The sequence below is a fragment of the Aspergillus saccharolyticus genome, assembly GCF_003184585.1.
Source record: "Aspergillus saccharolyticus JOP 1030-1 unplaced genomic scaffold BP01scaffold_70, whole genome shotgun sequence".
NCBI lineage: Eukaryota > Fungi > Ascomycota > Eurotiomycetes > Eurotiales > Aspergillaceae > Aspergillus > Aspergillus saccharolyticus.
The window spans coordinates 38,686-64,149 of record NW_020290680.1 but is presented as its reverse complement, the minus strand read 5'-3'; the positions used below and the strand labels follow the sequence as shown (position 1 = coordinate 64,149).

General features: G+C 54.6%; 9 protein-coding genes across 9 annotated transcripts; 6 read left to right on the top strand and 3 right to left on the bottom strand.

Moving 5' to 3' along the window:
- The first annotated feature begins 350 nt into the window (after positions 1–350).
- BP01DRAFT_330053 (cytochrome P450) lies at positions 351–2,176 on the top strand. The gene is made up of 3 exons (XM_025573004.1): positions 351–694; positions 755–1,951; positions 2,009–2,176. Exons 1-3 carry the CDS (start codon positions 491–493, stop codon positions 2,153–2,155), a joined length of 1,548 nt encoding a protein of 515 aa, XP_025426387.1. The 5' UTR covers positions 351–490; the 3' UTR covers positions 2,156–2,176.
- Positions 2,177–5,130: 2,954 nt separating this feature from the next.
- On the top strand, positions 5,131–6,535 carry BP01DRAFT_351460 (uncharacterized protein; the record flags this gene model as incomplete). Its single annotated transcript, XM_025573840.1, has 5 exons — positions 5,131–5,336; positions 5,396–5,512; positions 5,565–5,755; positions 5,812–6,015; positions 6,091–6,535. The coding sequence occupies exons 1-5, from the start codon at positions 5,187–5,189 to the stop codon at positions 6,533–6,535; spliced, it is 1,107 nt and encodes a 368-aa protein (XP_025426386.1). The 5' UTR covers positions 5,131–5,186.
- Positions 6,536–7,850: 1,315 nt separating this feature from the next.
- Positions 7,851–9,195, bottom strand: BP01DRAFT_387389 (FAD-dependent oxidoreductase; the record flags this gene model as incomplete). The annotated part of the gene is made up of 3 exons (XM_025577735.1): positions 7,851–8,133; positions 8,187–8,993; positions 9,041–9,195. The coding sequence occupies 3 exons, from the start codon at positions 9,193–9,195 to the stop codon at positions 7,851–7,853; spliced, it is 1,245 nt and encodes a 414-aa protein (XP_025426385.1).
- Positions 9,196–12,913: 3,718 nt separating this feature from the next.
- On the top strand, positions 12,914–14,215 carry BP01DRAFT_395914 (hydroxymethylglutaryl-CoA lyase). Its single transcript, XM_025578433.1, has 2 exons — positions 12,914–13,452; positions 13,529–14,215. Exons 1-2 carry the CDS (start codon positions 13,016–13,018, stop codon positions 14,124–14,126), a joined length of 1,035 nt encoding a protein of 344 aa, XP_025426384.1. The 5' UTR covers positions 12,914–13,015; the 3' UTR covers positions 14,127–14,215.
- An 18-nt stretch (positions 14,216–14,233) lies between these two features.
- BP01DRAFT_395913 (uncharacterized protein) lies at positions 14,234–14,693 on the bottom strand (the record flags this gene model as incomplete). Its single annotated transcript, XM_025578432.1, has 3 exons — positions 14,234–14,441; positions 14,493–14,617; positions 14,685–14,693. The coding sequence occupies 3 exons, from the start codon at positions 14,691–14,693 to the stop codon at positions 14,237–14,239; spliced, it is 339 nt and encodes a 112-aa protein (XP_025426383.1).
- Positions 14,694–14,914: 221 nt separating this feature from the next.
- BP01DRAFT_308422 (uncharacterized protein) lies at positions 14,915–15,301 on the top strand (the record flags this gene model as incomplete). The annotated part of the gene is made up of 1 exon (XM_025572340.1): positions 14,915–15,301. A coding segment is annotated over one exon (387 nt), but the record flags the coding sequence as incomplete, so codon positions are not given.
- A 1,016-nt stretch (positions 15,302–16,317) lies between these two features.
- BP01DRAFT_427119 (asparaginase ahrA) lies at positions 16,318–17,833 on the top strand. Its single transcript, XM_025579831.1, has 2 exons — positions 16,318–16,747; positions 16,803–17,833. The coding sequence occupies exons 1-2, from the start codon at positions 16,579–16,581 to the stop codon at positions 17,771–17,773; spliced, it is 1,140 nt and encodes a 379-aa protein (XP_025426381.1). The 5' UTR covers positions 16,318–16,578; the 3' UTR covers positions 17,774–17,833.
- A 76-nt stretch (positions 17,834–17,909) lies between these two features.
- On the bottom strand, positions 17,910–20,407 carry BP01DRAFT_395911 (uncharacterized protein). Its single transcript, XM_025578431.1, has 4 exons — positions 19,822–20,407; positions 19,559–19,760; positions 19,078–19,491; positions 17,910–19,004 (listed from the first exon to the last, which is right to left on the bottom strand). Exons 1-4 carry the CDS (start codon positions 20,332–20,334, stop codon positions 17,992–17,994), a joined length of 2,142 nt encoding a protein of 713 aa, XP_025426380.1. The 5' UTR covers positions 20,335–20,407; the 3' UTR covers positions 17,910–17,991.
- Positions 20,408–21,602: 1,195 nt separating this feature from the next.
- Positions 21,603–24,765, top strand: BP01DRAFT_308398 (P-loop containing nucleoside triphosphate hydrolase protein; the record flags this gene model as incomplete). The annotated part of the gene is made up of 7 exons (XM_025572338.1): positions 21,603–23,118; positions 23,173–23,490; positions 23,548–23,591; positions 23,664–23,766; positions 23,825–23,884; positions 24,034–24,189; positions 24,248–24,765. Coding segments are annotated over 7 exons (2,715 nt in total), but the record flags the coding sequence as incomplete, so codon positions are not given.
- Positions 24,766–25,464: the final 699 nt, after the last annotated feature.

Genomic DNA, 25,464 nt, shown 5'->3' with positions numbered 1-25,464 from the left:
GATTAATTAGTTGTTACTACTCCGTAGTAAGAGGCCTGATAACCCCTACTAAGACTTATATGACTAGATATACTGTAATTTCACTACTTAGAATTAAGATCTTCAGTATTACTGGTAACAACCAAAATAAATCCTGCAGCAACCTGGCGACCGGCACACCCTCTGCAGTGCATACTCCGTACCGTACGAGAGGGCAGGTAAAATTTGCAATACACGGAGCGGCGACGCCAACCCATCCCGGGATTAGGGTTACGCGGCTGGTCCTCGCCCCCAACTTTGATAGTACCGGGGCATATGGCCCGTCAACCTGGCTGAATAGGACAGCATCATGGTTGAGTATCCGCGAGGCGGACCAGGCCGCCAGTAGTACTGTGCACCCAACTAGGCGCAGAGGGTGATACAAAGAGGACCGTGAATCCAGCGGCAGGCCGAATGAGGCCCCCTCAACTCAGAGAGAATCGTACCATCGCCAAGCGACCCGATCGCCAACATGTTATCAGGGACGGACCTAGGTTCAATTCTAGGGGTCTTCGGGGCTCTCTGGTTGATCTACCAATGGCTGGTCCCCGGGACTTTCTTGTCCAAGCTGGGGAGCCCCGAGCGCCAGCTGCCTCCGGGCCCCCGGGGACTCCCCATCGTTGGCAACATGTTCCAGTTTACCAAGGCCCGTGATGCCGGACTATGGGCGCCTTTCGTATGTTGGACTCTTCGCGTTCCTCTCCGTACCACAGCCGGAGGCTAACCGAGGCGGTAGCTGGCCTCACTTCTCCAGTACGGACCCATGACCACCCTCCATATGGGCTCCCAAACCTGGGTAGTCCTCAACGACCCCCGCGTCGTCAACGATATCATCAACAAACACGGCAAAATCACCCACGAGCGGCCGGAGATGCCGGTCGCCGGGACCCTCGTCAGCCACGGTCTGCGGACGGTCATCCGGCCCACGGCGGGCTGGACGGAAGGCCGACGGGTGATGCACCATCTGCTCAGCGGATCCGTGCTGCGCGTCTATGGCAACTGGCAGGAGATCGCGTCGCTGCAGATGCTGGCGGCGTATCTGCGCGAGCCCACGCGGTGGTACGCACATCACTACCGCTATTCCATCGCGGTGCTCTATCGGCTCGTGATGGGCGAGCATCTCGACAAGACGCAGACCCAGCTGGACGAATACCAGCAGGTCACGATGGAGTTCACCTGGAGCCTGCTGCGCAGCTTCGTGGATTACTTCCCGCAGTGCGACCGGTGGGTGCCCACCCGCTTGCAATGGTGGCGGCCGGGGTGGGCGCAGATGGGGGACCGCCATCACCGGGTCTTGCAGGCCTGGTGGGATCCCATCCGCACGGCGGTTCGCAATGGCACTGCGAAGCCGGGGTTCGTGAGAGACACGCTCCTGCACCCGGCGATGCGGTACAAGGGCGGCGAAGAGGAGGCCATGTACCTGGCCACCTCGGTCATTGCGGCGGGCAGCGACAACACGCGGATGACGCTCAACACCTTCCTCATGGCGATGATCAGCCACCCAGAGACCATGGCTCGCGCGCGGAAGGACATGGATGCGCTCTGCGTCGGCCCCGACGGTGCGCTGCGTCTGCCGGGGATGGCCGATTGGGAGCAATTGCCCTACCTGGCGGCGATGGTCAAGGAGGTCCTCCGCTGGCGACCGACGACCCCCATCACCCCCCAGCACCAGTTGACCGAGGATCTCGAATACGCGGGCTACCGCTTCCCGAAGGGGACCTGTTTCGTGATCAATGGGATTGCCCTGAGTCAACAATGCGAGGAACCGGATCGCTTCGATCCGTCGCGGTGGATGGATGGAAACGAGGGGAATATCACCCACGGGCTGTGGGCCTTTGGGGGTGGACGTCGCATTTGCGTCGGATATCGGGTGGCGCAGCAAGCCTTGTATATCGCCATGGCGAGGATTATCTATTGCTTTGACTTGGTATCGGTAAGTTCATAGTCACATCCCCCGGTTTGTGGAGCAATGAATAGCTGATTCGACTAGGAGGGTCCTGTGAACACGCGCAAGCTCAACCACTTCTCTCTGCATCAGCAGCCTTTTCCGGTCAAGGTGACGGTGCGCAGCCCACAGCATGAGCAGCTCATTCAACAGGAGGTGGCCACGACGGGGAACGTGTTCCCACCGATGTGATGGCGGGATGCTTTGGTGTATATGTACTTCTAGTCTTCGACGACTATACATAGGAGGTCGTGGCGTCACTGGTCTAAATCATAAATTATTCAATCACCTCAAGCAATCAGCACGGGGTGTGCTCAATCACTGCAACCCTCGTCCTTGATGATCCAACAAGATACATAGTGTATGAGTCGTGTAAGATGGCCTGCTCAGGGGTCGCTACGGGACTGCCATCGTGCCATCAGAATGACCATGTTTCCGCGCAACGGCTTTCCGCCCATAGAAGACAACTGGCCGTCCGACAATCCCCACCATCGCAGCAGTCGATTTGGCACTGATTCCCCCGGTCGCATTCATCGCACTCGTAGAATAAAATCCCAACACAGTCTCTCCCGGAATCCAGCACGAGGAGCATCTGTCATACGCGCGACATCCCCAGCCAACCCCATCCGAAATGACGATGCACGGTGTGTACGCCATAACCGCAGCAGGAACGGCGAATGGGGCTTTAGAATAATCATTCACTCGGACAACTGCAGATCCCCGAAAGACATCCGACGATCGGCCAACTTCCCTGGCGAGCGACCGTTGCCGGTGGGCGGATCCACTCCTCCTCCTAGCGCCCAATTACGTTACGCACGATAACATTCTGAAGCAAGGCAGTATTTCGAGAGCGGCGGCAATGGGAAGAATGACTCCGCAGAGAGGCTGGCGGGTGGAGGGGGCAATATAAGCAAGGTGTGGTGAATCTCAGTTGATCGAGTCCGTAAGGAGTAATTATTCATGCAAGTTACTCCTGCAAGTGGTTGTGCCTTGCTTGAAACAGACTGTGAAGGGATCCACTATCGACGGAAAATGGACTTCCGTTGCTTCTTCATTGAGTCGCGCAGATGAAGCCGTTCTGCCCTTCTCCCGAGGAGGTCGAAGATAATGTCAACTCGGAATGCATAATTACTAAGTCCTATGTCTGCACAAAGTGATTCGGACCATCCATCACTCACGAGGAGAATTGGACCACGTGTGCTCGTCTAACCCTATGCTTCACACCTTCCAGAATCTTGGAACCGTCGAGAATAAACGTAAGGTTTGACGTCCTATGGTTCTTTTCAACCGGCTATCGCCCTCGTGCGGACTAGTTCGCCCTTGGGAGCCGCCATGAAGTCAATGAGTCGTATAAAACCTTGTCTCTGGCTCGGCAGCTGTGCTGTTCGTCTATCGCCGAGTGAGTGAAGGCCAGTGCGCACCAATGAAATTGCTTCTATTTATATGTAGTTAAGCCACAAATCCATGTTCTCGGTGCACACAACGAGGTTGACGAACTCGTTAAATGACTTAAGTGGTTCATACTTATATGAAAATAGAGATCTTCCCGCCATGCGAGCCAACAATACCTCAGGTACCCAATTCCAGGTCTTCGCAATCAGTAAAGATAAGCGAAAGTTTCTGGAACAAGAGACTTCGGCAAATCATCGTCTGGATTATCCCCTGGTCCCCCATATCTCGGAAGCTGCTCCATTCAAAGTTATGAATGACATCCGAAGACCGAAGCCCACAAACCAAACTTGAAAAGGATCTGTCGTATCTCACTACGTACACAGTATTCTTGGGTGGTGATCGTCGCCATCACGACTATTCCAGCCTCACAACAACCGAAGATGCTACACTACACAAACTGATACCCAGCCGCGACCCCTGAGCTCCGGGTTCCTCCCGCCGCGTCGCTCGTGGTGGCGAATACGCTAACTCCCCCCCCTCCCCCCTGCAGCGAAAGGCGTGGTTAGTGTGGCGGGCTTAACGACGCGAAGGAATGTCTTCCCCGAGATCGACGGCGATGGAAGCCGGCGCATCCCAGGGGGGAATGCTTAGGGTATTCTTAGAACAGCGGTCGATGACGATGCGGAAGTACAACATGATATTACATAGAAGCGGAAACACACATCTGGATCTGCAAATGGCCCGAACTAATGTGAATTTAAGATCACGGAGTTGAGTCCATGGCGAACTTGACGGGCGCGCCCGGGGGGTGGCAAGCTGGCAGCAGCAGCAGCGTGCGCTCGGTCGCACGCGGTGGAGGAGGGGCACCATCCGGTCGAGAATTACAACAACTGTGCTAGCTTAATCAGGATAAACTGTGGGAAAGAAATGGTTGACAGCGAGTCATGACAGGCCGACCAAAGCCGCAGACGATTCCAAAGAGCGACTTCCCAGGAGACGAAAAGGACTGGCGCGGTGTTGGTGGGCCCCCAGACACGTTTTATTTTCCGTTTCGGTCTGCGTTCCCCGGGCCCAAGAGGGACCCGAGAGTCTGGGTCTGTCTTCCCGGATGTAGTTATGGTACGGTAATTCCTGCGCGGACCCCCCCTGAATCAGATCCTCTACCCAAGCACGAGGGTGGATGCACTGGGAGTACGGCGGATGATCTTCTCGGTTAAGAAGACTGCCAAGCCATCATTGCGACAAGAAACTTTCCCCCGCCCAATAACTTGCCGTGAAGAGTGAATGCTGAAGGTTTTCTACATAGACGAGGGGAGAAAGACTAAGGTAGGGTTGCGGTGGAGATGGCCCTGACTCGCCCTGATTTGCCGCGGAAGGACTCCGGACGGTGACAACAAATCATCGACGCCACTGCTTCGCCCTGACAGTGGCTGCGGTGGAGAGGGCGGTTGACCAAATTCCCACTGACTGCTCAAAGTCATTTCGCGTTGACAGCCTAACCTGGCCATCTCGGAAGGTTTCGTATTCGGCTTGGGAGAGAACCACAGGATAATAACCCCCACCCGACTGTCACCAACCCACTGCGTCTCGTGCCCCGTTCGACATCCTAAAGGGGCATTGAGTGGACTGACAAACTCGACTTTGCCAGACTCTGTTAGGGTTGTCCGCCTGCAGGGACCCTGCTTATGGAGTTATTATATCCTCACTATCACTCCACCCATGTCCACCCCCATGTTTGCTGACTTGAATTTGCGTGAACACCCCCCTCCCCATGTCCTGACAGCACCACAGGGCTGACCTTCACGCACTTTCCTCACGACTACCCACCGTCATGACCATCTACGCCGATGCGGCCCCGTCGGTGGCCGGCAGTGTCATCATGCTCACGACCCTGGCCTTGCTGACCTACGGGGCGCGAGTCTACTGCCGGCTAAGCCGGAAATCCTGGGGGGTGGAAGACTGGATCATGTCGGTTGCCTTGGTAGGGACCCGAGCGATTAAATCACTGCTTGGCGGCAGCTAACTTCTCTGCGATGATAGGTTCCATTTGCGGTGCTTGTAGCCGGGTGCGTCGGGGGCGCCTTCAATGGCATTGGCATTCATGAATGGCGACTGGACGAGCCTGGAAATGAGCAATATTTGGCCGCCGGAAAGAAGGTATGATGGAGATTCGTCAGACATCGGTGGCGAGGGCGCTGACCAGGCGCAGTTCTTCTTGATCTTTGAGGTCGGCTATTGCGCTGCCATTATCCCGATCAAATTGAGCATCAGTTGGATGTTGATCCGGGTTGCGGAGGGGCGCAGAGCCTACCTGTACGTGCAGTACGTGGTGATTACCATGTTCGTGATTATGAACATCATTGCTTTGATCTTCATCCTGATCAACTGCATTCCTGTGGAGTATGCTTGCCTGCCCTCCAATTGCTTTCTTGGCTCTGTACTCAAACCGTCTGCAGCGCGGCCTGGAACGACGAAGCCCTCAAGAATGGAGGCCACTGCCAGCCCTCCTACGTCCTCGCCGACGTCTACTACGCCTGCACCGCCGTAAACATCCTGACGGACTGGGTAACCGCCCTGCTCCCGGTGCCGCTGCTCTGGAAGGTGCAGATCAACCGCAACACCAAGGTCTCGATCGTTGGGCTGATGGGCCTGGGGATCTTGTACGTGCTATCCTTTCCTCGTCGTCCCCCCCTCCGTAACACGCACCCATCTAACCCATCCCCTCGTGTCACTAGTGCCTCACTATCCGCCTGCGTCCGCCTCAAATACACCGTAGCCCTGACCTCGCAAGCGGACTACCTCTTCGGCGTCGCCAACGTCGTGATCTGGGGCTTCGCGGAAAACGCCCTGGGGATGATCGTCGGCAACACCGCCACCCTGCGCCCCTTATTCCGCATCTTGCGCGACCGCAAGACTTCCGACTACAAGAACTACAAACGCTCACCGGGATTCCACAGCTCGCACCACACGGGCGCGGGGGGTGGCATGTTCTCGCGCACCTACGAGCTCGCCGAGCATGGCAAGAATCCCAACCACGTTACCACGAGCACGGTCACCCAGAACGGTCGACGGAGTACCGGCAGCGATGGGGATAGCGAGCGGCAGATCCTCGAGGGGGGACAGAGTCCCGGGCAGGCTGATATTCTGGTGAGTCGGCAGGTGATTGTGGCTTATGATTGAGCGGGCATTTCTGGGCTTGGGTCGGAGTTGGGTCGGGTTGGGGGGGACGGTATTCTGGATATCCTATGGTTAATATCATTTTCTTTTTTTTTTTTCTTGAGCTTGGCTGGCGGACTGTAAATTGAGGCTGCACGGGTTGTATGCGCCCGTAGCCAAGTTACTGGTGGTAGACACAACCAGGTAGAGCACAGTCAAGCTACTGCAGCATTGATAAGTTACTGTGGGCAGAAGTGGATCCTGTGGAGCATACTGTATCTGCCATCTCGCAACAGACAGATACCAGTGGCTGTGTATACCAGTGGCTGTGTCCCTGCCAGTGACTACTATACCCCGGGCCTGAGCACAGTGAAACATTTCCTACAATCAGCCATCTTTAATCAGCCCTGCCACGCATTGTGTCTGGCAGGAAGTGGATACTGCATGACTGCAATATGTGAGAGACAGTCCTTACTCTCATTCTTCTGAGACATGCTTACCTTGTCGAGACTAGTATGGCCCGGTCGCAAGCGATTTTTGGTTAGTGCTGGAAAGCATTATTCATCCCGTCAATCTGTCTAGGAGCATTGAGCACTTAAGTGGATCGGATCTGTGCCGGATCAAGCATGTTATTCAAAAGCTATATGCTTGTTGAATATGAGATCTTGCGTCCAAGACTCATCCTGTGGCGTACTAACTATTACAGTTTTTAATCACCGACCCTCCTGTCGAAAATGCCTGTCATATTGCTGCTTCTACTGTATGAAGGCCTTGCTGCGATGCAATCCCATCCGCCGTATATTAACCTCTGGATAGCTGCTTTTAGCAAATCAGATTGGTTGCAGCCATTACACCCTCATACTGTAAGCACTCATAACAAATACGAATTATAGACATCGATGACCGCGAGTAAGGGATGTCCGTCGGATATGAAAGCACTCTTTGACCTGTTCTCTGACCAGCAGCAAGCCCTCGATGGGAACTTCGTCGGACTCTATCTCACCATCGCAAGAACTCACAGCTAAAGCCTGATATTGCTGAATTCCATCGGTATAGAGACACACCTCTGAGCTGGCCAGCCTCCACTTGACTCCCGGTGAACCAACACAGTTTCGACCTGTATCTGCGAGTCTCAAGCTCCAGTCTCGTCGTGAAGATCAACGGGTCCCCCACCTGCACCTCCACAGCGCAAAGCCCTACCTCACTGACGAGCAACCACTGAAATCGAGAAGATTGGCCAGCCGAAAGCCTTATAATGGACCTGACAATCAGCAGTGACTGCAGGGATGAGTCTCTCTGCGGACCTTGTCCTATCTCTGCAACACCACAACCATTGACTTCATCGTTGAAACGGCTCCTTCAACAACCGATCGAAATTCTCCATCAAAACTGCCGCGTCCTCCCACGCCGCTGCAATCCGCGCATCTCGTTCCCGGCACTTCTCCGGCCCACGCACCACGCGCAGCTCGCCCTGCCGACGCGCCTCCTTCACCAGCATCGAAGTCCTCGGTTGACGCTGTTGAGCAAACGTGCGAAAAATCTCCATCAAATCATCTTCCCTCAGCTCGACATGCTCATCCTGAAGAGCAGGTAAAAGCCGTTGCAAATGAAAGCAATCTTCCCTACATCTTATCAGCTCCGGTTCATTCTTCTTCAACACAACAGGGCCACTCACAACGCCTGATTTGCCCCATGCCCAAGATGCGGACTGGTCGGATGCGCCGCATCGCCGACCACCACACACCGTCGAGAATACCATTGCTCTGCGGCGAGCGCCTCCCGATCGAACAGCCCGTACTTGATGATCCGCTCTGCATCTGCGACTAGCTGCAGTACTGCGGACTCGAAGCCTGCCAGGGCTGTTCGTAACTGGTTCTGCTGCGTTGCCAGCTCCGCTCCGCTTGCTAGTCGCCATGTCTCCGGCTGTTCGTTAGGATCTGGTAGTGTTACGGCCCAGGAAGTGAGTGTCTTGGAGATCGGGTACGCGATGACGTGTACGCCCTGGCCGTACCAGTTGCACATGTGGCTGAAGCGGTGCTGTAGACTGGCTGGAGTGGGCGAGATGCCGGCTGTTTGTGTTAAGCCTGTGAACACGGGGGGTCCCTCGCTGCTGCTGCTGCTGGAGAGCAGTATCCGCCGAGTCGCAGCTTTGATCCCATCGCAGCCCACCAGGAACGAGCCCGTTGCCACCCGACCCCCGTTAAATACCGCCGTAACACCCTTCTTGTTTTCCTTAATGCGTTCCAGTTCCCATCCCTCGCGCACCTCAATCCCCGAGTCCAGTAAGAGCGTCTTGAGACGGAGGTTAAGCTCAGATCGTCGTACCCCGACAGCGGCGTACCCGTAGCGCTGCTTGAATTCCCCTGCGAGATTAGAGGCAGCGAGGACTGCCCCGTCGGCTCGCCCGTGCCAGTGTCCGGTTAAAGGCTGGTATTGCTGCTCCAATTCCTCGGCAATGCCAAGCAGACTGAGGACTTTGATGCTGCGGTACGTTAACGCTGGTCGGGTTGGTGGGGGAATGAGACAGACCCGTTGGGCTGCAGGAGGAGGGATGCGCCCGCTTCGCCGAGAAGGCTGACTTTCTCAAACACAATCGGCGCATATCCACGTTTTTGCAGTAGAACCGCGAGGACTGGGCCTGCAATCCCGCAGCCGACGATGAGAACGGTTGGGGAGCTCGTCATTTCGTTCAGTTTTTGGTTTTGATCTCAGCTCCGGATTTGCGACCGTCGGGACGATTTATACAGCTCGCAATGGAGATGATTTCTGGACGCCCCGCGGAGAGTCCGCGGAGGTCCCACAGTAGTATTGAATGGCCACCCAGCACGCAAGACCCTAATTGTAGATCTCAATACACTGCATTCCGATTAATAAACATTTCAACTTCTTGCTTCTAAGTTATTGTATGCTGTCTCGACTATACTTTTCATTCTCTCAACGCACTTCATGATCTCTTCTTAGTATATAGGGAGTAAGGGAATGGGAGGCTCTTCTCTACTCTATGCTATACTGAACTTACTATTAGTATACAGAGGCATGAATTCCCGGATATAAATAATAATACGAGAATACTTGTCAGGTCTCCGCTCATCTCCTCCCAGTTAAGCGACGATACAACAACACTTGAAGTCAAGATGATCGAAGGGTGTGATAGTGCAATACTCCTGCTTCTTGAGTTTCTATCTGATCCTGATCTTGGTTTAGCAAGCAGCATGACTGCAAGTATGGTGAGCCGGGAATTACCCGGATTTCCCGACTAGATTCTAGGGCTTTTCTCTGTTACTTGTTGGTCTCTCGAAAAGCAAGGGAGGGAATAGCAAACGGTCTGTATAGTAAGCTGTGAATTAGCCAGTAGCAGTAGCTAAGTGGCTGCATGTATGCAATGTATATAAATTTTGCAGACATGTTCACCAGTATCTTGTTCCCTGTGGCATCATATTCGTGGTGTTTTTGAGCCCTCGAGACCCTCCGTTCCATGAACTGCCCATAATATTGACAAGGTCCTCTCCATGAAAGGAACTCCTCTAATAACAATCAAGTTGCCTGTCAACTTCACTCTCCACATCCTCAAGCAACGGAACTTGCCTCAAATCCCAGCCCACAACGCACTCCCCCATCAACAAGCTCCTCTATAAGAAACACCCCTTCCCCTGCTCGAACAATCCCCTCCACCACCATTCCCCCCCAAGTCTTCAAGTATCAACAGTGCTCACTGATAGGAAGTTCCCCACAAAATGGCCGCCCGGATCCCCTTCGTATGGAACCTCGTCGACGGGACGCAAGTCATCACCTTCGAGCTCGAAAACAACCAGCGGGTCCACGTCTATCTCGTCTACCTACTGAGCTCCGACCAGGCCCAGAACCGCTGGGCGGAGCTCGCGGGCCGCTGTCTCCAGACCATGTGGCTCAACCTGCCCAGCCACCGCCGGCGGGGCGCGCTGGTCATCTGCAACGACCTCCTGTGCTTCTTCCGGGAGGAGCCCCGGCGGAACAGCTTTGCCGTCCTGTGGGTATCCACCGGCGGTAGATCGCTGTGGAGTTTGCGTGATGGGTACGGGTGTAATAGTGCGGCGACTGATTTTTATCGTCTGATGGGGGTTTAGGCCGTGGGTTGGGTAGGTGTTTGGTTTAGTTTCCTTCTTTGGTGGGGTTAGAGAAAAGGAAACGAAGTGAATTTGTAGTTGGGATACTCAGCTTGAAGAGTAGGTCTAGATCTTTAGGTACCACCAAGAATATCCTTATGGTTTCTGTTTTATATGGTTGTTTCACCCGAGCCCTAGATATGGAGGTGAGATTGAATGGTACTTTGGGGGGCAGTGGGTGGCCCAGTACGCGTTATAAAATTGTTCTTGTCCGGGAGCTTTTGCAATGGTGTCTGGCATGCTTTTCCTTTCACTCAAAAGACGTTGCTGCTCTATCAGAGAGCGAGTAAAGAGAGGAACTGGATGGCTCGTAGAAGCCATGTTGAAGCTTCCATATTAATAGATATCCTGACGTACCGGAAATGGACAATGATGAGTGGTCGCTTATCGGGTCAGTGGCCTGCTGGGTATCGGCTCCTCGATAAGAATTTCCCATCCACACAGACATATCTACAAACTAGATGAGACATATACAAGATGTGAGCAAACAGTATACAAAAAGTTAGATTAGACCTGATCTAGACTCGCTGATCATACAAGAATCTAGCCGCATGGTATTAGAAAGCTGATCATAAAGCTTATGCCTCCAAAACACCAACCGCTCCAGAGATCCGAGTGCTCGGCATAAGGCGCCGCAGGTGCTTGCTACGATCGCGAAACTAAGTATCTTATTCGGTAAATGCAAGACCAATCGCAGCGTCGATTCGGATGTGTCTCTCTCTAGTCCATGTACTCCCTCCGCAAATACACATATGGTAGAGGCTCCGACTAGTCTGAGCGTGCGACCAGATCCTTGATGAAATCGGGAATTTCAGTGGGAATTGTGAGAATCAAGGAGGCAGGGACCAGATTCATCCTGTCAGACTAGCGTGGAGCGTACCATCTGGGGAAATGTTCCCATCTGATGAGAAACAGCGAAACAACTTCCTGTCGGCGCTCGTTCTCGTTAACCGAGGGGACAAATTCCAGCTCTTTGTCCAGTATCCAGGGCCTCTTTTCTGGTCGAGGGCCTAGAACCTTGGCATTAGTACACCCCTATTAGCTGCTTCTGTGAAGGAATGTGCATATCGTTCTGGTCCTTGTCCTTTGAGGTGAGCATCAACCGTTAGTCTAGTCGTTGAGACGTGTTCGGCAAAACTGTAAGACCCAATGTACAACTCTTTGGAACGTCATTTGCAAGTCATATTAAGACGGGGCAATCGGAAGATTTAGTGGTCGGTTTCAGCTTAGTGTCTTCCAGCCAGTGCCTTTGGGACACTTTCAACTTGGCTCATTGCGAATCAGAATGATGGGAAGAGTGCGTGATGGCATGTGTCAATGTCAGCATCGTGTCAGTCAGATGATTGTCGGCATTCTTGTGATTTCTGGCTACGGGTGTCGGACTTTATATAGATGGTCTCCAGCTGAGTACGCAAGAGCTGAAATGAGGTATATCCACGCCTGCTGCAACCAAGTGAAATGATATCTTGAAGCAGAGTCTTTTACTTTATCTGTCTGTCCCAGAGGTTATGTCGGAATTCTAGCTTGATTTGATGTAGGGCTACACATTGGCAATTGGCAAGCCAACCCGTGTCTGATGATTCTGCAGTGTGAATGTACCTCAACGACCGACAAGATCAAGGCTAGATTGAAGGGATGGTGACAGTAGGAGCCGAATTCGGGACAGGGAAACGGGGTACAAGGAGATTTCCGAGACAACCCCAAGGCCCACAGGACTGATGACTAGAGTATAAGCAGCCTCGGTCATCAGTGGCTTCGATACGACACCCGCCGATGAAACAACAACTGATGGCAAGGCTTAGGCCCCCGACACCCCTCCGCTGCATTCAGGATGCAAGATGAATCCGCCACCATGCCAGTCAGACTTTAGGACGTCACCAGGCATGGCTTCACAGCAGGTCACTCTCGGACTGACAGCAAAAGCCAGCAGTACATCCGATGCGATTCATTACTTCAGGGACAAGTCAGAATGAACAAGAAGTGACATTCTACGGAGTACATCGAGGCGAATTGATAGATATGATATACGACATCGTTGGGCCGCCTGCGACCGTGTAATCGCATTTCACCGGATCTGATCACAGATCGTCATCCCTGACAATCGTCCGATGTGATTGGACAGTTCCGCATACTTTACATGTAAAAAAGTAAAATTACCGTATCCGTCACTCACGGATAGTCTCGATCCCAGCCAGTACAAGAAGCCCTCCTTCTCGCCCTCGGTTCAAGAGCCTCTGCCGTTACGTCAACCTCGGTTCATCAGCGGCATGATTCATACAGCTATTCTGTCCACTTATGTGTCTGCCTTCGAAATATCACCCCTCTATCAAAACACTCGAAGCAGCTCGATGCACATTGCACCATGCCATCCACCACTCCCCCCGTAAGAATCGTCGAGGTGGGCCCTCGCGACGGCCTGCAAAACATCTCCCCCCCCATTCCTACCTCTACCAAATTGGAACTCATCCAGCGACTGTATAAGGCCGGTCTGCGGACGATAGAACTGACGTCAGTCGTCTCCCCCCGGAGGATTCCGCAGCTGGCCGACTGTCGCGAACTCTTGCAGCATGACTCCGTCCACGCCCTCGCTACGGACCCAACCTTGCGATTACCAGTCCTAGTTCCGAATAGGAGAGGGTTGGAGGTGGCTTGTGATTTAGGTGTTAAGGAGGTTGCGGTTTTTGTTAGTGCTACGGAGGGCTTCAGTCGAGCTAATACCAACTGTACTGTTGAGCAAGGGCTTGCGAGGGCGCAGGAGGTTGCGGCTCGGGCTATCGCGGATGGGTTGGTGGTTAGAGGGTGAGTACTTACCCCTTTGCGCTGGCTAGTGGAGCATGGTTCTCTGGGCTGGTTGGCATGGCACTTACAATCGCAGTTACGTATCCTGCATCTTCTCCGATCCGCATGACGGTCCCACGCCGCCCTCTGCTGTCCTCCGCTGTGTGCAAACTCTGCTCGAGGCGGGGTGCTACGAGGTCAGCCTGGGCGACACTTTGGGCGTGGGCAACCCTAGCCGTGTGCGCAGTCTAATTCGGTATTTGGTCGATGCTGGCGTGCCGGTCTCAAACTTGGCCGGCCACTTCCACGACACGTACGGCCAGGCGGTCGCCAACGTGTGGGAAGCATACACGTGCGGCGTGCGCGTGTTTGACAGCAGCGTCGCTGGACTTGGGGGATGTCCGTTTGCGCCGGGGGCCAAGGGAAATGTCGCTACCGAAGCAGTGGTTCGGTTGTTCCACGGCGCGGGGATCGAGACTGGGATTGATCTGGGGAGTTTGGTGGAGACTGGGGTATGGGTGTTGAAGCAGATACCCGGTGCAGATCCTCGCCAGGCGGCGGTCCTTTCCAGCAAACCCAGCATAGCTTCGCATTCGACGAGGTCACATTGGCTGCACGGTCATTTTCCGCATTACGAGGGACATTGGCCGTCCATGCTATCGGAGTTTAGCTGTGTCGGCACTGGACGAGATTAGATGTTGCTGAATTGGTTGCGCTTACATGTGCAGGCAGGTGCAGTGAAAAGAAAGCAGTTATGAAACAGATAGATTTTTTCTTCGGCGGCGTTTAGGTTAATGAACTTCCCCTATAACACAGCAGCTGAATTAGGGCTCTCCATTATGTGATGCACTCCAGATGGCATAACTAGCCGAATCCCAGCTAAGACCGCTCCAGAAACCGCCCCGTAAATTGTCGAATCCGCTTTCCCCAGATAAAGACTGGAATCAGTGCGATCCTTGGAACACACCTTTCCATCCCGCATAGGCTTCTCAGCAGCCGGACGAATATCACTACCAGGGCGTTAGTTCACTGTAGTCAGTAACGGACGCGTCAGGACATACCAGTGCGGCCAGTGGGTCGTGCCGATGTAGTTCTCGAAGCACTGTTTCTTGAGCTCCAGTGCCCACGGGGTGGTGAACCGCCGCGGTGTCACGCAGATGTACTGCACATGACGGATCTGGTTGCCCTCGGGCAGACAGGCATAGTGCAACGTGCGCGAGTCCCACAGCACGATCCCCCGGCTCCATGCTCACCTTGAGCATCTTGCACCCCCCCGCCTTGAACCACTCGAGGTCTCTCTCGTGGAACAGTAGCAGGTCCATGTATTTCAGTGCTGTCGACACACGGGGCGCGGGCAACAGCGACGAAATACGAGAAGCTGTCGTTGGAGTCTGATCAGCTGAACAGCCTTCTTTCCTTCACCCACACCTTCGAGCCGCACGCCCGCTTGATTGGCCTTCCTGAGGCGGTGTTGTATATTTTTTGTGAAGAACGCAATGACTTCACCGGGTTCGTGATTCTTCGGAAGCTCGACCGCGCGGGTCGGCCGCTGATGCACCTCAACTTTCCGACGCACGCCACCCCGGTGCAATCGATCGAGGAGGTCCCGACGAAAGACCAGGCAAGCCTGAACCTGCCCCTCGGATCGGTGGGGATTCTGAGGGCCTCTCACCACGCCTTCGAACTCTCCAAGAGCATCCATCCCCAGTTCCTATTCCATCCTCATCGCAGCCAAGAGAAGGTGTCGCCGGGCGAGATCGTCAAGTTGGCTATCAAAATCTGGGCCATGGGGATCGATTTTGATGCGGGCGAGTCAGTCAGTGTTCAGGTAAGTGATGCGCAGAGGTCGACTGTGACAGCACTAATGTGATTGTTGGGGACGGGCCAGTATCCGGCATTGCCGAGTTCAAGACGTGGTCGACGCCTCGGCTAGAGCAGGAGTTGAATCGGGGCAAGCATTATGTACACTGAGGGTGGTGACTATCCCAGCTTGTTGAATCTTCCTTTCATCTTATGCAACCGAGTTCGGTAGTCAGCCGAGAGGTCATCGAGAAGAAGCCGAAGTTGCAGGTGAATGAACTGAATTGCACTTGCAAGGAGGAGGTTGGTTGGTGGTTTGTTTGTTTGCTCGGTTTGTCTTATTTCAGTCCCTGACCCACGTGGCTCGCTGCCTGAGGCAAATATGGTGCATCCTCAACATGTTACAGTAGACTAAGACAAGTTGAATATAGCACTGAGAAATAGACATACGAGGACCCTTGCTCCAGTAATAACGACACTCGTAAGATAGACGAAGCGCCCGAAGCCAGTACAAACAAGGATGACGGAAACTGCTCTGGTATTAGAGTTAGGCCCGCGACATCTGCCGGGAGGTCTGCCAGTGGTAGTGACACTGTATGTGCCCTGAGTACCTTTTAGGCGATAGTCACATAGTAGGGGTACAGCATCCCTGACATGTCTAGTTCAGTCAGAGAAATGTTATCGATCGTTTTCCCAGTAACTGATACGCAACCCTCATGCCGAGATATACATTGAGCAAGCAGCAGGCGACTGAAGGATATGTCCGAGTCCCAAAGGGAGAATGGAGGAGAAACTGAAGATCCAGATTTACGGTACAGTGGGGTTAGTGCAAGCCGGCAGACCCTTTATTGTTGAAGAAAGTGACAAACTGATCTTCGTAATGTCAACAATGTCACCAACAGGCAGTGGAGTCGAATTTGTTCTCGAAGCCAGCCCGATAAGAACGATGCTTATCAGTTCCTTATCAACCCTGAATCCGCCGGGATTTTCCGACCGTTTGGACCTTCCCACCATCCCCCGAGATCGGGCTCCTTTTCTCCAACTGCTCCAACTGCTCCCAGGCCATGCCAATGAAGCTATCAGTGAAGCGATTATCGCCAAGATGGTCTGCAAAACAGTATATCGATGATTTCTGATAAGTGCTAAGATGAGTCTCACCAATAATAGCAATCATCTTAGCTAATCGCCAAGATAACATTTCACGGCATTTGGAGCATACCCTAAGAAGAGAGAGAGGGGAAGATAGACTGCAAGCAAGTATAAAGGTCTCCAGGATTCCCCCGCACAGCAGCTTCATCTCAACAGTCACCATCATCATCATCATCGTTATCATCATCTACACTCACCATGGCTGTCAAGTCTCTTGTCATCTCTGCATTGGCGACCCTGGCATCCGCCTCCCCGCTGCTCCATGCTCGAGACAGCAACAGCACGACATACGTCTTCACCAACTCCAATGGACTCAACTTTACTCAGATGAACGCTTCTCTGCCCAATGTTACCATCTTTGCCACCGGTGAGCCCACTCCCGTCTGATGCCGTGAATCACCAACCCGTCTAACGCAGTGCAGGCGGAACCATTGCCGGCTCGGACTCCAGCTCGACAGCCACCACCGGCTACACCTCCGGAGCCGTGGGCGTGCTGACCCTCATTGATGCAGTCCCCTCAATGCTCGACGTGGCCAACGTTGCGGGGGTCCAAGTGGCCAATGTGGGCAGCGAAGACATCACCTCCGACCTCTTGATCTCCCTCTCCAAGGACATCAACCGGATGGTGTGCGAGGACCCAACGATGGCCGGGGCGGTCATCACCCACGGCACCGACACGTTGGAGGAATCAGCCTTCTTCCTGGACGCGACCATCAACTGTGGCAAGCCCGTGGTCATTGTGGGCGCCATGCGTCCCTCAACCGCCATCTCCGCTGACGGGCCGTTCAACCTCCTCGAGGCTGTGACGGTGGCCGCCTCGCCCCAGGCCCGCGACCGCGGCGCCATGGTCGTCATGAACGACCGCATCGCCTCCGCCTACTACGTCACCAAGACGAACGCCAACACCCTCGACACCTTCAAGGCCATGGAGATGGGCTTCCTGGGCGAGATGATCTCCGATCACCCGTTCTTCTTCTACCCCCCCGTCAAGCCTACCGGGAAGGTGCCCTTCGACATCACCTCCGTGACGGAGATCCCGCGCGTGGATATCCTGTTTGCCTATGAGGACATGCACAATGATACGCTGTACAACGCAATCGCGGCCGGTGCCAAGGGGATCGTGGTGGCCGGGGCCGGGGCCGGGGGGGTCTCTACTGTCTTCAACGCGGCCATCGAGGATGTCGTCAACCGCCTCGAGGTCCCCGTCGTGCAGAGCATGCGTACCGTCAACGGCGAGGTGCCCTTGTCGGACATCAGCAGCGATACTGCCACGCACATTGCCAGTGGCTATTTGAACCCCCAGAAGTCTCGGATTCTGCTGGGTCTGTTGCTCGCGGAGGGCAAGAACCTGACCGAGATCGCTGATGTGTTTGCTTTGGGCACGAACTACTAGCATGGATGAGTGGGTAATGACTCGGTACTGTTGCTGGAGCATGATGATGATGCATGACTGTACATAGATGATGATCGATAGATTAGAGTTAACATTGACTGACGAGAACGTCTCATATATCCGGACAATTTCTCATCCGCAACCCGTAACGTAGCTACTCGTCGGAAATGATGCAGGCTATCAGAAGATAGGATTACTATGACATCGGATTCTACACCTCAGGACTGCCAATCCTCCTCGTCACTGGTATCATCCCCACGCACCAACTCCGTGTTCAGCTCCATCTCTCCAATATCATCCGTCTCCTCCAATGCATCAAAGTGCAGCAGACAGTCATCTTCGTCCTGGAACGCATTATGGAAGCTGTCCGTCACCACCGCGCTCGTCGCCAGCACTTTCACCTGACAGGCTACGGCTGGATCTCGAGACAAACGCAGCAGGGTCCGCAGAACGCGAAGCATGTCCTTCTCGTACCCGTCCGTCTCATAGCACCCGATCTCATCCATAAGCACAATCACTTTGAGACCCTTCGGCAGTTTTCGAATCAGCCAAGCCAGTAGCTTACAGAGTCCCTCAATGCTCAGATCCCTTTGTGCTTGGAGGTAGCTGTGATTTTCTTGAAGGGTGTTTTGGTCAAACTCGTGCTGTCGCAACAGCTGGGCGAGAAACGCCCGCACCATCCCTTGTCCCCCTATACTGTCTTTGTGTTGCGCATTCTCGTCATGGAGAGAGCAGAACCAGGCTAAGCGCACGCGATTCGCATGATGCTCCAGCGCTGCGTAGATCAATGCGGATAGCAGCGAGACGGCGGAGACCTCATGTCCGTCGGACTCGGCATCCCCCTCAATCAGTAGCTCGCGAGAGGAAGGGTAGGTAAGCCATCGGCGGAACTCGCCCGTTGCGAGCGCCGATTCGGCCCGTCGCCGCGCGGCAGGTGCAATCCGCGCGCGATGGGAGAGGATGCGCGCTACGTCCTGGGCTTCGGAGACCGTGACGTGGAGGATGGACAGGAGCTCGGCCACGGTGATGGGGTCGGGGGGTGGGATGGGAGTGGCGCGTGCGGAGGGGGCTATGGTCTGCGGCACTGAAAGCCCGGTGCTGTGGGGATATTGAGGCCACGCAAGGAGGGGGGCGTAGAAGGGCACTTGAGGGGCTGGTGGCATCCAAGGCGAACAGGCGACGGGCTGCGCCAGAGGCTGTGGACTCGGGGTGTTGCGCTTCCTCAACTCATCTGGTAGACTGTGAGTCAGAGGGGTGTTTTCTGTGCAAGTGAGACTCAGCTGGAAGGAATCGACTGGACTTACCCCAGAGATGCTCGAGCAGGTGATTTGTCTCGTCAGATTGTCGTCTCGCCATCTCCTCTCGGCGTCTCTCGCGCTCCTCCCTCTGTCTCTCGCGCTCTTCCCATTGCTTCTCGCGCTCTTCGGCCACCTGAAACAATCCATTCAGGTGATTCAGCATCCGAGTCATCTGCTCGTCCGCCAGTCGCTGTCGGTCCTTCCGCGCCTCATCCAATTTCTCCGAATTGGCGAGCGTCACCGCGGTCGTGACCTCCTTGCCCCGGATCAAGTCCTCTAGTGCCACACGCGTGCTGTGCATCTCGGCTTTCCGCGCTTGAATCGCCAGCTTCGAGCTATACTTCTGGATCACGTCGATGCTGCTTAGAAGCTTCCCCTGGTATTCGCTACCCTGGGTCACGCTGTGCCAGGTGCGCGAGACTGGACCGTTAGCCAGCCGAGGTCAGCATTCATCCAGGTTTCGGGTCGGAACAAGACTAGACCCTACATTCGTGGCTCACGAAGAACACGATCGCATTTTCGATCGCCTGGAAGATCGCCACGACCAATGCCACGGAGGTCTTCCGGATGGTTCGGTCCCGCGGAAACGTGGCCATGAGGAATTCGATACTCTCGAAGTCCTCTTTGAGCGCCTCGGGCTCGAAAGCGCTGGACACTTTGCCTCGGACTGTCGAGGCCATCGCGGCGGCCTACGTGCGTTAAGTTACGGTGTGGAGCGGGGGGTTGGGCGGTGGGGAGTAGACTACTCACATCGAGAAGAAGATCAATGGTCGCGATGAACGGGGAGATGTATTCCACCTGTGCCAGCAGCTTACTGACCATCTTGGCCTGCTCGATGTGGTCGGCTGCTTTGCGATAGACCTTCCTGAACAGTCCCCTGGCGGTGGTCCGCTTCGGCACGTCGTAGCAGCTTTGAGCCTTGTCTAGTTCCTTCCTAACTCCCTCCCAGTCCGATTGATTTCGGATACTGCAGCCCTTGAGGGTGAGAGGTTCAGGCTCAGGGCGTTTCTTCAACTCGATCATGCAGTCGGGGAAGATGTCCGACCAGAATTTCATTGCATCGACTGGAGGGAGAGCCGGGCGCGGTGGGATGAGATAGTCCTCGGTTGGACTGGTTGATAGGATGGTTGGGGGGACATATTGTCCCTCGTTGCAGTTGTATTTGATGCCGGGATGCTCGAAGACTGGGTTGATTTGAGGGAGGTGGTGGTCGATGAAGTCCACCGAGGCAGTCCGGGTGGGTGGTTTGCCTGGTGGCCCCATGAGTACACCTCTGAAGGAATTCTGGCAGATTTGAGAGGGGTAGATGCTTTGCTAGATCGCGATGATAATTATGTCAGATTTGCAGCAGGGATAATCTATGAGGTGTATGAAATCAGTCTGCGAGGGACAGGTAGGGAGGCTCCCAGCGCGGGGGCATCCGACAGGTAGAGAGCAGCAGCTGTCAAGGGTAATCCGCAGCCAATCAGAAACAAAGAATAAAGCGAAGGATCTCGCGACTGAAGAAATCTGATACTAATCAGTGCTGATATGTGGCAAGTACCCCATACTGGGTGACCGACTCCCTACATCGCACGCGTTTCGCAATCAACTCATCGCACGGGATGGGATGGCAGGTGACAGGAAGAGACAGCCCCTCGGACACGCAGGATCAGCGTCTGTGGCAGCTATACGGGGCTCGGGGGGACGGGATGAAGCGTGGTGAATAATCATTGGACGACAGGCCAGTCCCAAAGATGTGCAAATGGGGTGAAGAGATGGCTAATCTGCATTAGTGTGTCTTGACTCTCTTCCCAGCCGTGCCCTAATTTCCTCCTGCAGCACCTTCACTGCCGCGTCAAACCAATGGCAGGAGCCGCAGAGATGCCCGAGAATGAGAAGTGGATCTGTCACGAAGAAACCAAGTCATACTCATTTCCTCAAACCACCTACAGAATTAATTGTTCTGTGGCCGTGATAATCTGGTGGTAAGCACTAGAGGCAAAACGGGACGCCGAATGGGGGCGGATGCGCTCAGTCCGTCTACGCGCTATCCCTACCTTATCCCCGCGCAGATATAACCCCAGCCTTCCCAAATTTACATCTGGCCGCCGCCACATGGCCTGTGAACTTTCGTTGCGTTCCCCCTGCAGCTTCACGAGTGACCCGAGCGGCTCAAACGGAACATCTTGTGCGGCAGCATGGCGGTTCTCCAAAGCCCGAGTACGGTCGAGCGGCCACTGCGCAGTGCGAGCCCTTCTGCAGCTCTCAGCGTAAGTGCAGGCAGTAGCGACTCAGGTTCGATGGCTAGCGAGGCTGCTTCGGAGAGTCTTATTGCCTCACCCCCCGGCGAGCCCACTGTGAATGTCTCGCAGCCGGTACCGGCGGGTCAACCAGGGGAGGCGACGACACACCCCGCGGTTGCTGACTTACAGGCGCAAATCCAAAAAATCCACGAACAGTTGGAGTTCGAGCGAGGGCAGCGAATGATGGCTCAACGAGCGCTGGGGCCGGGGGGCATGAGTAGTCGGCCGTGGCTGTATGAGTGGGACATGTTCAGACCAGAAACCTACTCTGATCGAAGCAATCAGTCGTACTACTTGGACCGAGTCACCGACCCGATCACCACCGATGTGGCCCAGCTGCATGAGCGGAGGAAAGTGATGATGGGCATTGTCGAGGCCGAGCTGAAATGGATGAAAAATGAAGACGATGCTTACTCGACAGTGATCAAGGAGAAGCAGGACTTGAAGACCGAGAACACCCAATTGACCGAGCGGCTGAACATGCTGGAGGCCTCAGTGCGCCAGTGGAATCCCAGTCTCCTCCCGGCGGAAAAGGATCCCAAGCAGGGCCGGGGAAAACCCCTCAACAGAGCAACAGAAGCAGCAGCCGACGACGACGACGACGACGACGATGCGTCGCAGGGTTCCTCCGAGTGGGCGACGGCGAAGCTGAATCGGGTCGAATGGGCCTCTTTCTCCACCCCCTATCATCAAGCAAAAGAGACCTTTGCAATCGATGTCCTCGAGGGCGAGCCAGTCATCAGCTTCATGTCCTACTACCGACCATGGTGGACGATGAACAAAAGCGTTCCGCAGGAGAAAAAAGCCCCCGCAGCAACTAAGAAGCGACTCTACCCCCCCGGTCAGGGACCAATGCCCGAGCGAATTCGCATCAACTCCCGCCATATCCTCAAGATCTTGCAGAAACTGGACCCGGAGCACTTCACTGACGAAGACGAGATGCTGGTCATGATTCGACCTTTTAAAGCCCTCGTGTTATTTGAAGAACAGATCCGCCAGATCCACACAGTGCTCGTGGAGAAGCACCGGGGGAACAAATCCGAACCGGCAGACCCGGAGGAAGAGCAGAAAACAGCTGAAAAAGAAGAGAACCCGAGCCCTCCCAGCAGCCCAACGTCGGCCGCAACCCCAGAAGAAAGCCAAGAGGGCGAAGGTAACCCCGTCAACGAAGTCCTCAAAGATGAGTTCACCTCGTCGGAGACGGCCCTCGATCAACTGCAAGTCTTGGTAGACTTCCTGGACCACGACCTCAAAGCCAAGATGGACTACGTGCGCAGCGATCAGTGCCATCGGGTGTCTTACGACGATGTCTGGTATCTCTTCCGACCGGGCGATGAGGTGGTCGACCAGGGAGGCAAGCAAGCATACCGCATTATTGGGGTCACCAGCTCGCCGCACAAAGTCACTTCTCCCTATCGGAACTGGGAGACGTCCAGCAAGGATGAACCCACCGTGATGCTTCAATGTGCGCACGTGGACTTTGACGGCAAATTTCTGGGACCGGTGCTGCAGACATTTCGGATTGCACGATTTGACGGAGAGAAAGCCATCACATCGCTGCGTGTCTTCCCCTTGCGACTCGCCGGGACTCGAGCAGGCAATCTGGCCAGCACGGTGGATGTTCGCCAGCAGCTAATTGACCGTGGAAAGATGTTCATCAAAGTCCTGGCCAAGAAGCACATGCATTACAGTGGCCTGACGCTCGAGACCCGCGATGAGGTAGACGGACAGGTTGTGATCGACTTCGAGAAAGCCTTTGAAAGTGAAGATAAAGCCAAACCAATTGCTGAGCTCGGCCAGAACCATGGAGAAGAAGGGGAAGAAGAGTTGGAGAAGGTATGGCGGCCCAAGATCAAGAGTCTCATTAGTATCGAGGTCCCCGACTCGTCCGACTCTGACTGCACAGCTGCGTGTTGCGCCAGAGACCGTGTCCATAAGGATATGTATGCTGAACACAAGCGCAATGAGCACTATCGCAATAGTCTGATCCCGGAGGAGCTGGGCCAGCAGCCTTCCGTCGCCATTTATCCCCGTGCGAAGGATTCCCCATCATCCAATGACGCCCTCTCGGACGACGATTATGTGATTATGAGTTTTCGTGTCTTTGGGTTCAGTTTGCGAAGTCGCAAATGGGGTGAGCGACGACCCTAGCTTCATGGCAGACAGATTAAGTGCTAATCCGCTCTTCCAGAAAAGCTTGACCTCACGCATCTCAGCTATATCCGCGGCATTCGGGTGGAGAGCCAAGATGGGGACCAAGGGAAACCGCAGGTCCGTGAAACAGCCTTTGACCAGCTGGTGCTGGAGGAGGGCCACAAGAAGATGCTGCTCTCCCTGGTGGCGCAACACTATCGAGACAAGGAATCCCCAACGGCTGCCAATGAGCAGGTCGATATCGTGCGCGGGAAAGGTAATAATCTTCACACGATTCCCAGCCGGTGTTCTTCATGCTAAGCCAAAGGGTCTAGGCAAGGGACTCATCATTCTCCTTCACGGCGCCCCGGGGGTGGGCAAGACCACAACAGCAGGTCAGTATCTCATCTGATAGAGGGAACCTTTGCTGACCTTTGCACCAGAGGGCGTGGCTGAGCTATTCGAGAAGCCTCTCTTTCAAATCACCTGCGGTGAGGCCATCAACGTTCATGATCAACGGACCGTGTGCTGACACTCATTGAAGGTGACCTGGGAACTACAGCGGAGAGCGTAGAGAATGCTCTGGAAACGAACTTCGCCCTAGCTCATCGATGGGGCTGTATTCTCCTGTTGGACGAGGCCGACGTGTTTCTGGCCAAACGGACACCGCAGGATTTCAAGCGAAACGGCTTGGTATCTGGTATGCTCGAGATCCGGTGCCTCACGACAAGGCAGACATGCTGACCCGGCTCTTCTAGTCTTCCTGCGAGTGCTCGAATACTATGCCGGAATCCTATTCCTCACCACCAACCGCATCGGAGACTTCGACGAGGCATTCGGATCCCGTATCCATATCAGTCTGCACTACCCTCAACTGACCCTCCCGGCAACCAGGGAGATCTTCTTATTAAACATGAGGCTCATCCAGCAGCGGTTCACGGAGAAGAAGCGCAACATCACCATCGACCGGGATGCTATTCTGGCGCACGTCGAGAAGTACTGGAAGACGCACAAGAAGATGCGCTGGAATGGGCGACAGATCCGCAACGCGTGTCAGACTGCATTAGCCCTGGCCGAGTTTGAGGCTGGCGGCGGCAGTCATGAGAAGATCATCGACCCCACGGCGGAGGTCAGACTCAGCGTCACGCACCTGGAAACTGTCTCCAAGGCCTATTTTGAGTTCATGCAGTATCTGAAAAAACTCTACAAGGTTGATCAAGATCGGCTGGCCCAGCGACGAGGCGTTCGTGCCCGCGAGCTAGACGATAAGAAGATGAACTTCACAGACGATGAAGACCATTCGGACCTGGAGGATCCAGGGGATGTATGGTCCGTAGAGAAGAAGAGGTCCGTCCCGGGGACTCCGACACCTGGGCTCCTCTCGCCGTCTGGGTTGTCCCAGACCTTGACGCTAAATTCCCCTCCCACGCCAATGTCGCCGTTCAATGGACTCAGCAGCTCGATGCAGGAAAGCATCCCTCCGCCTCCGCTCACCTCGCCTCCAAGCTTTCCGGGATATCCTGCTCAGCCGCCTGGATACCCTCAGGCTTTTCCACCAGGTTGGCCGCAGACAGCTGCACAGCCAGGCTTCGGGTATGGGCAGCAGCTGGGTGGTATTACCCCCAATCAGCAACCGCAACCACAAGTGCAACAAATGGCACAAATGTGGCAGAATATGAATCCAACGATGTGGCAGCAGGCCATGCTTCAGGGTCAAATGCCTCCTTTGGCAGGGATGGGTCCAGGAATGGGCCAACAGCCACCGCCGGGTGGTCCTGGAAATGAGAAGCAATGAAGCACTGGAGCACTGATAGATTCGACGCAGGAAGGAAATCCGATGCCAGCTTATCACTGCGTGTATCGCTATGGTGTATCATATTCCTTCATGCACAATCACAGATCTTCATTCAATCACGGCTAAAATTGCCGGGTCAACCAGCATGTATCCCCACCCTTCTTGGTTAAACCCAAGGCC

Bases quoted from the DNA above. Each gene is read 5' to 3' on its own strand.
- BP01DRAFT_330053 (XM_025573004.1), top strand. From the start codon at position 491: ATGTTATCAGGGACGGACCTAGGTTCAATTCTAGGGGTCTTCGGGGCT. The intron at 695-754 runs GTATGTTGGACT...CCGAGGCGGTAG, and splicing joins CCGGACTATGGGCGCCTTTC to CTGGCCTCACTTCTCCAGTA. The intron at 1,952-2,008 runs GTAAGTTCATAG...TGATTCGACTAG, and splicing joins ATTGCTTTGACTTGGTATCG to GAGGGTCCTGTGAACACGCG.
- BP01DRAFT_395914 (XM_025578433.1), top strand. From the start codon at position 13,016: ATGCCATCCACCACTCCCCCCGTAAGAATCGTCGAGGTGGGCCCTCGC. The intron at 13,453-13,528 runs GTGAGTACTTAC...TTACAATCGCAG, and splicing joins GATGGGTTGGTGGTTAGAGG to TTACGTATCCTGCATCTTCT.
- BP01DRAFT_427119 (XM_025579831.1), top strand. From the start codon at position 16,579: ATGGCTGTCAAGTCTCTTGTCATCTCTGCATTGGCGACCCTGGCATCC. The intron at 16,748-16,802 runs GTGAGCCCACTC...AACGCAGTGCAG, and splicing joins TGTTACCATCTTTGCCACCG to GCGGAACCATTGCCGGCTCG.
- BP01DRAFT_395911 (XM_025578431.1), bottom strand. From the start codon at position 20,334: ATGGGGCCACCAGGCAAACCACCCACCCGGACTGCCTCGGTGGACTTC. The intron at 19,761-19,821 runs GTGAGTAGTCTA...TAACGCACGTAG, and splicing joins CCATTGATCTTCTTCTCGAT to GCCGCCGCGATGGCCTCGAC. The intron at 19,005-19,077 runs GTAAGTCCAGTC...ACAGTCTACCAG, and splicing joins CCTGCTCGAGCATCTCTGGG to ATGAGTTGAGGAAGCGCAAC.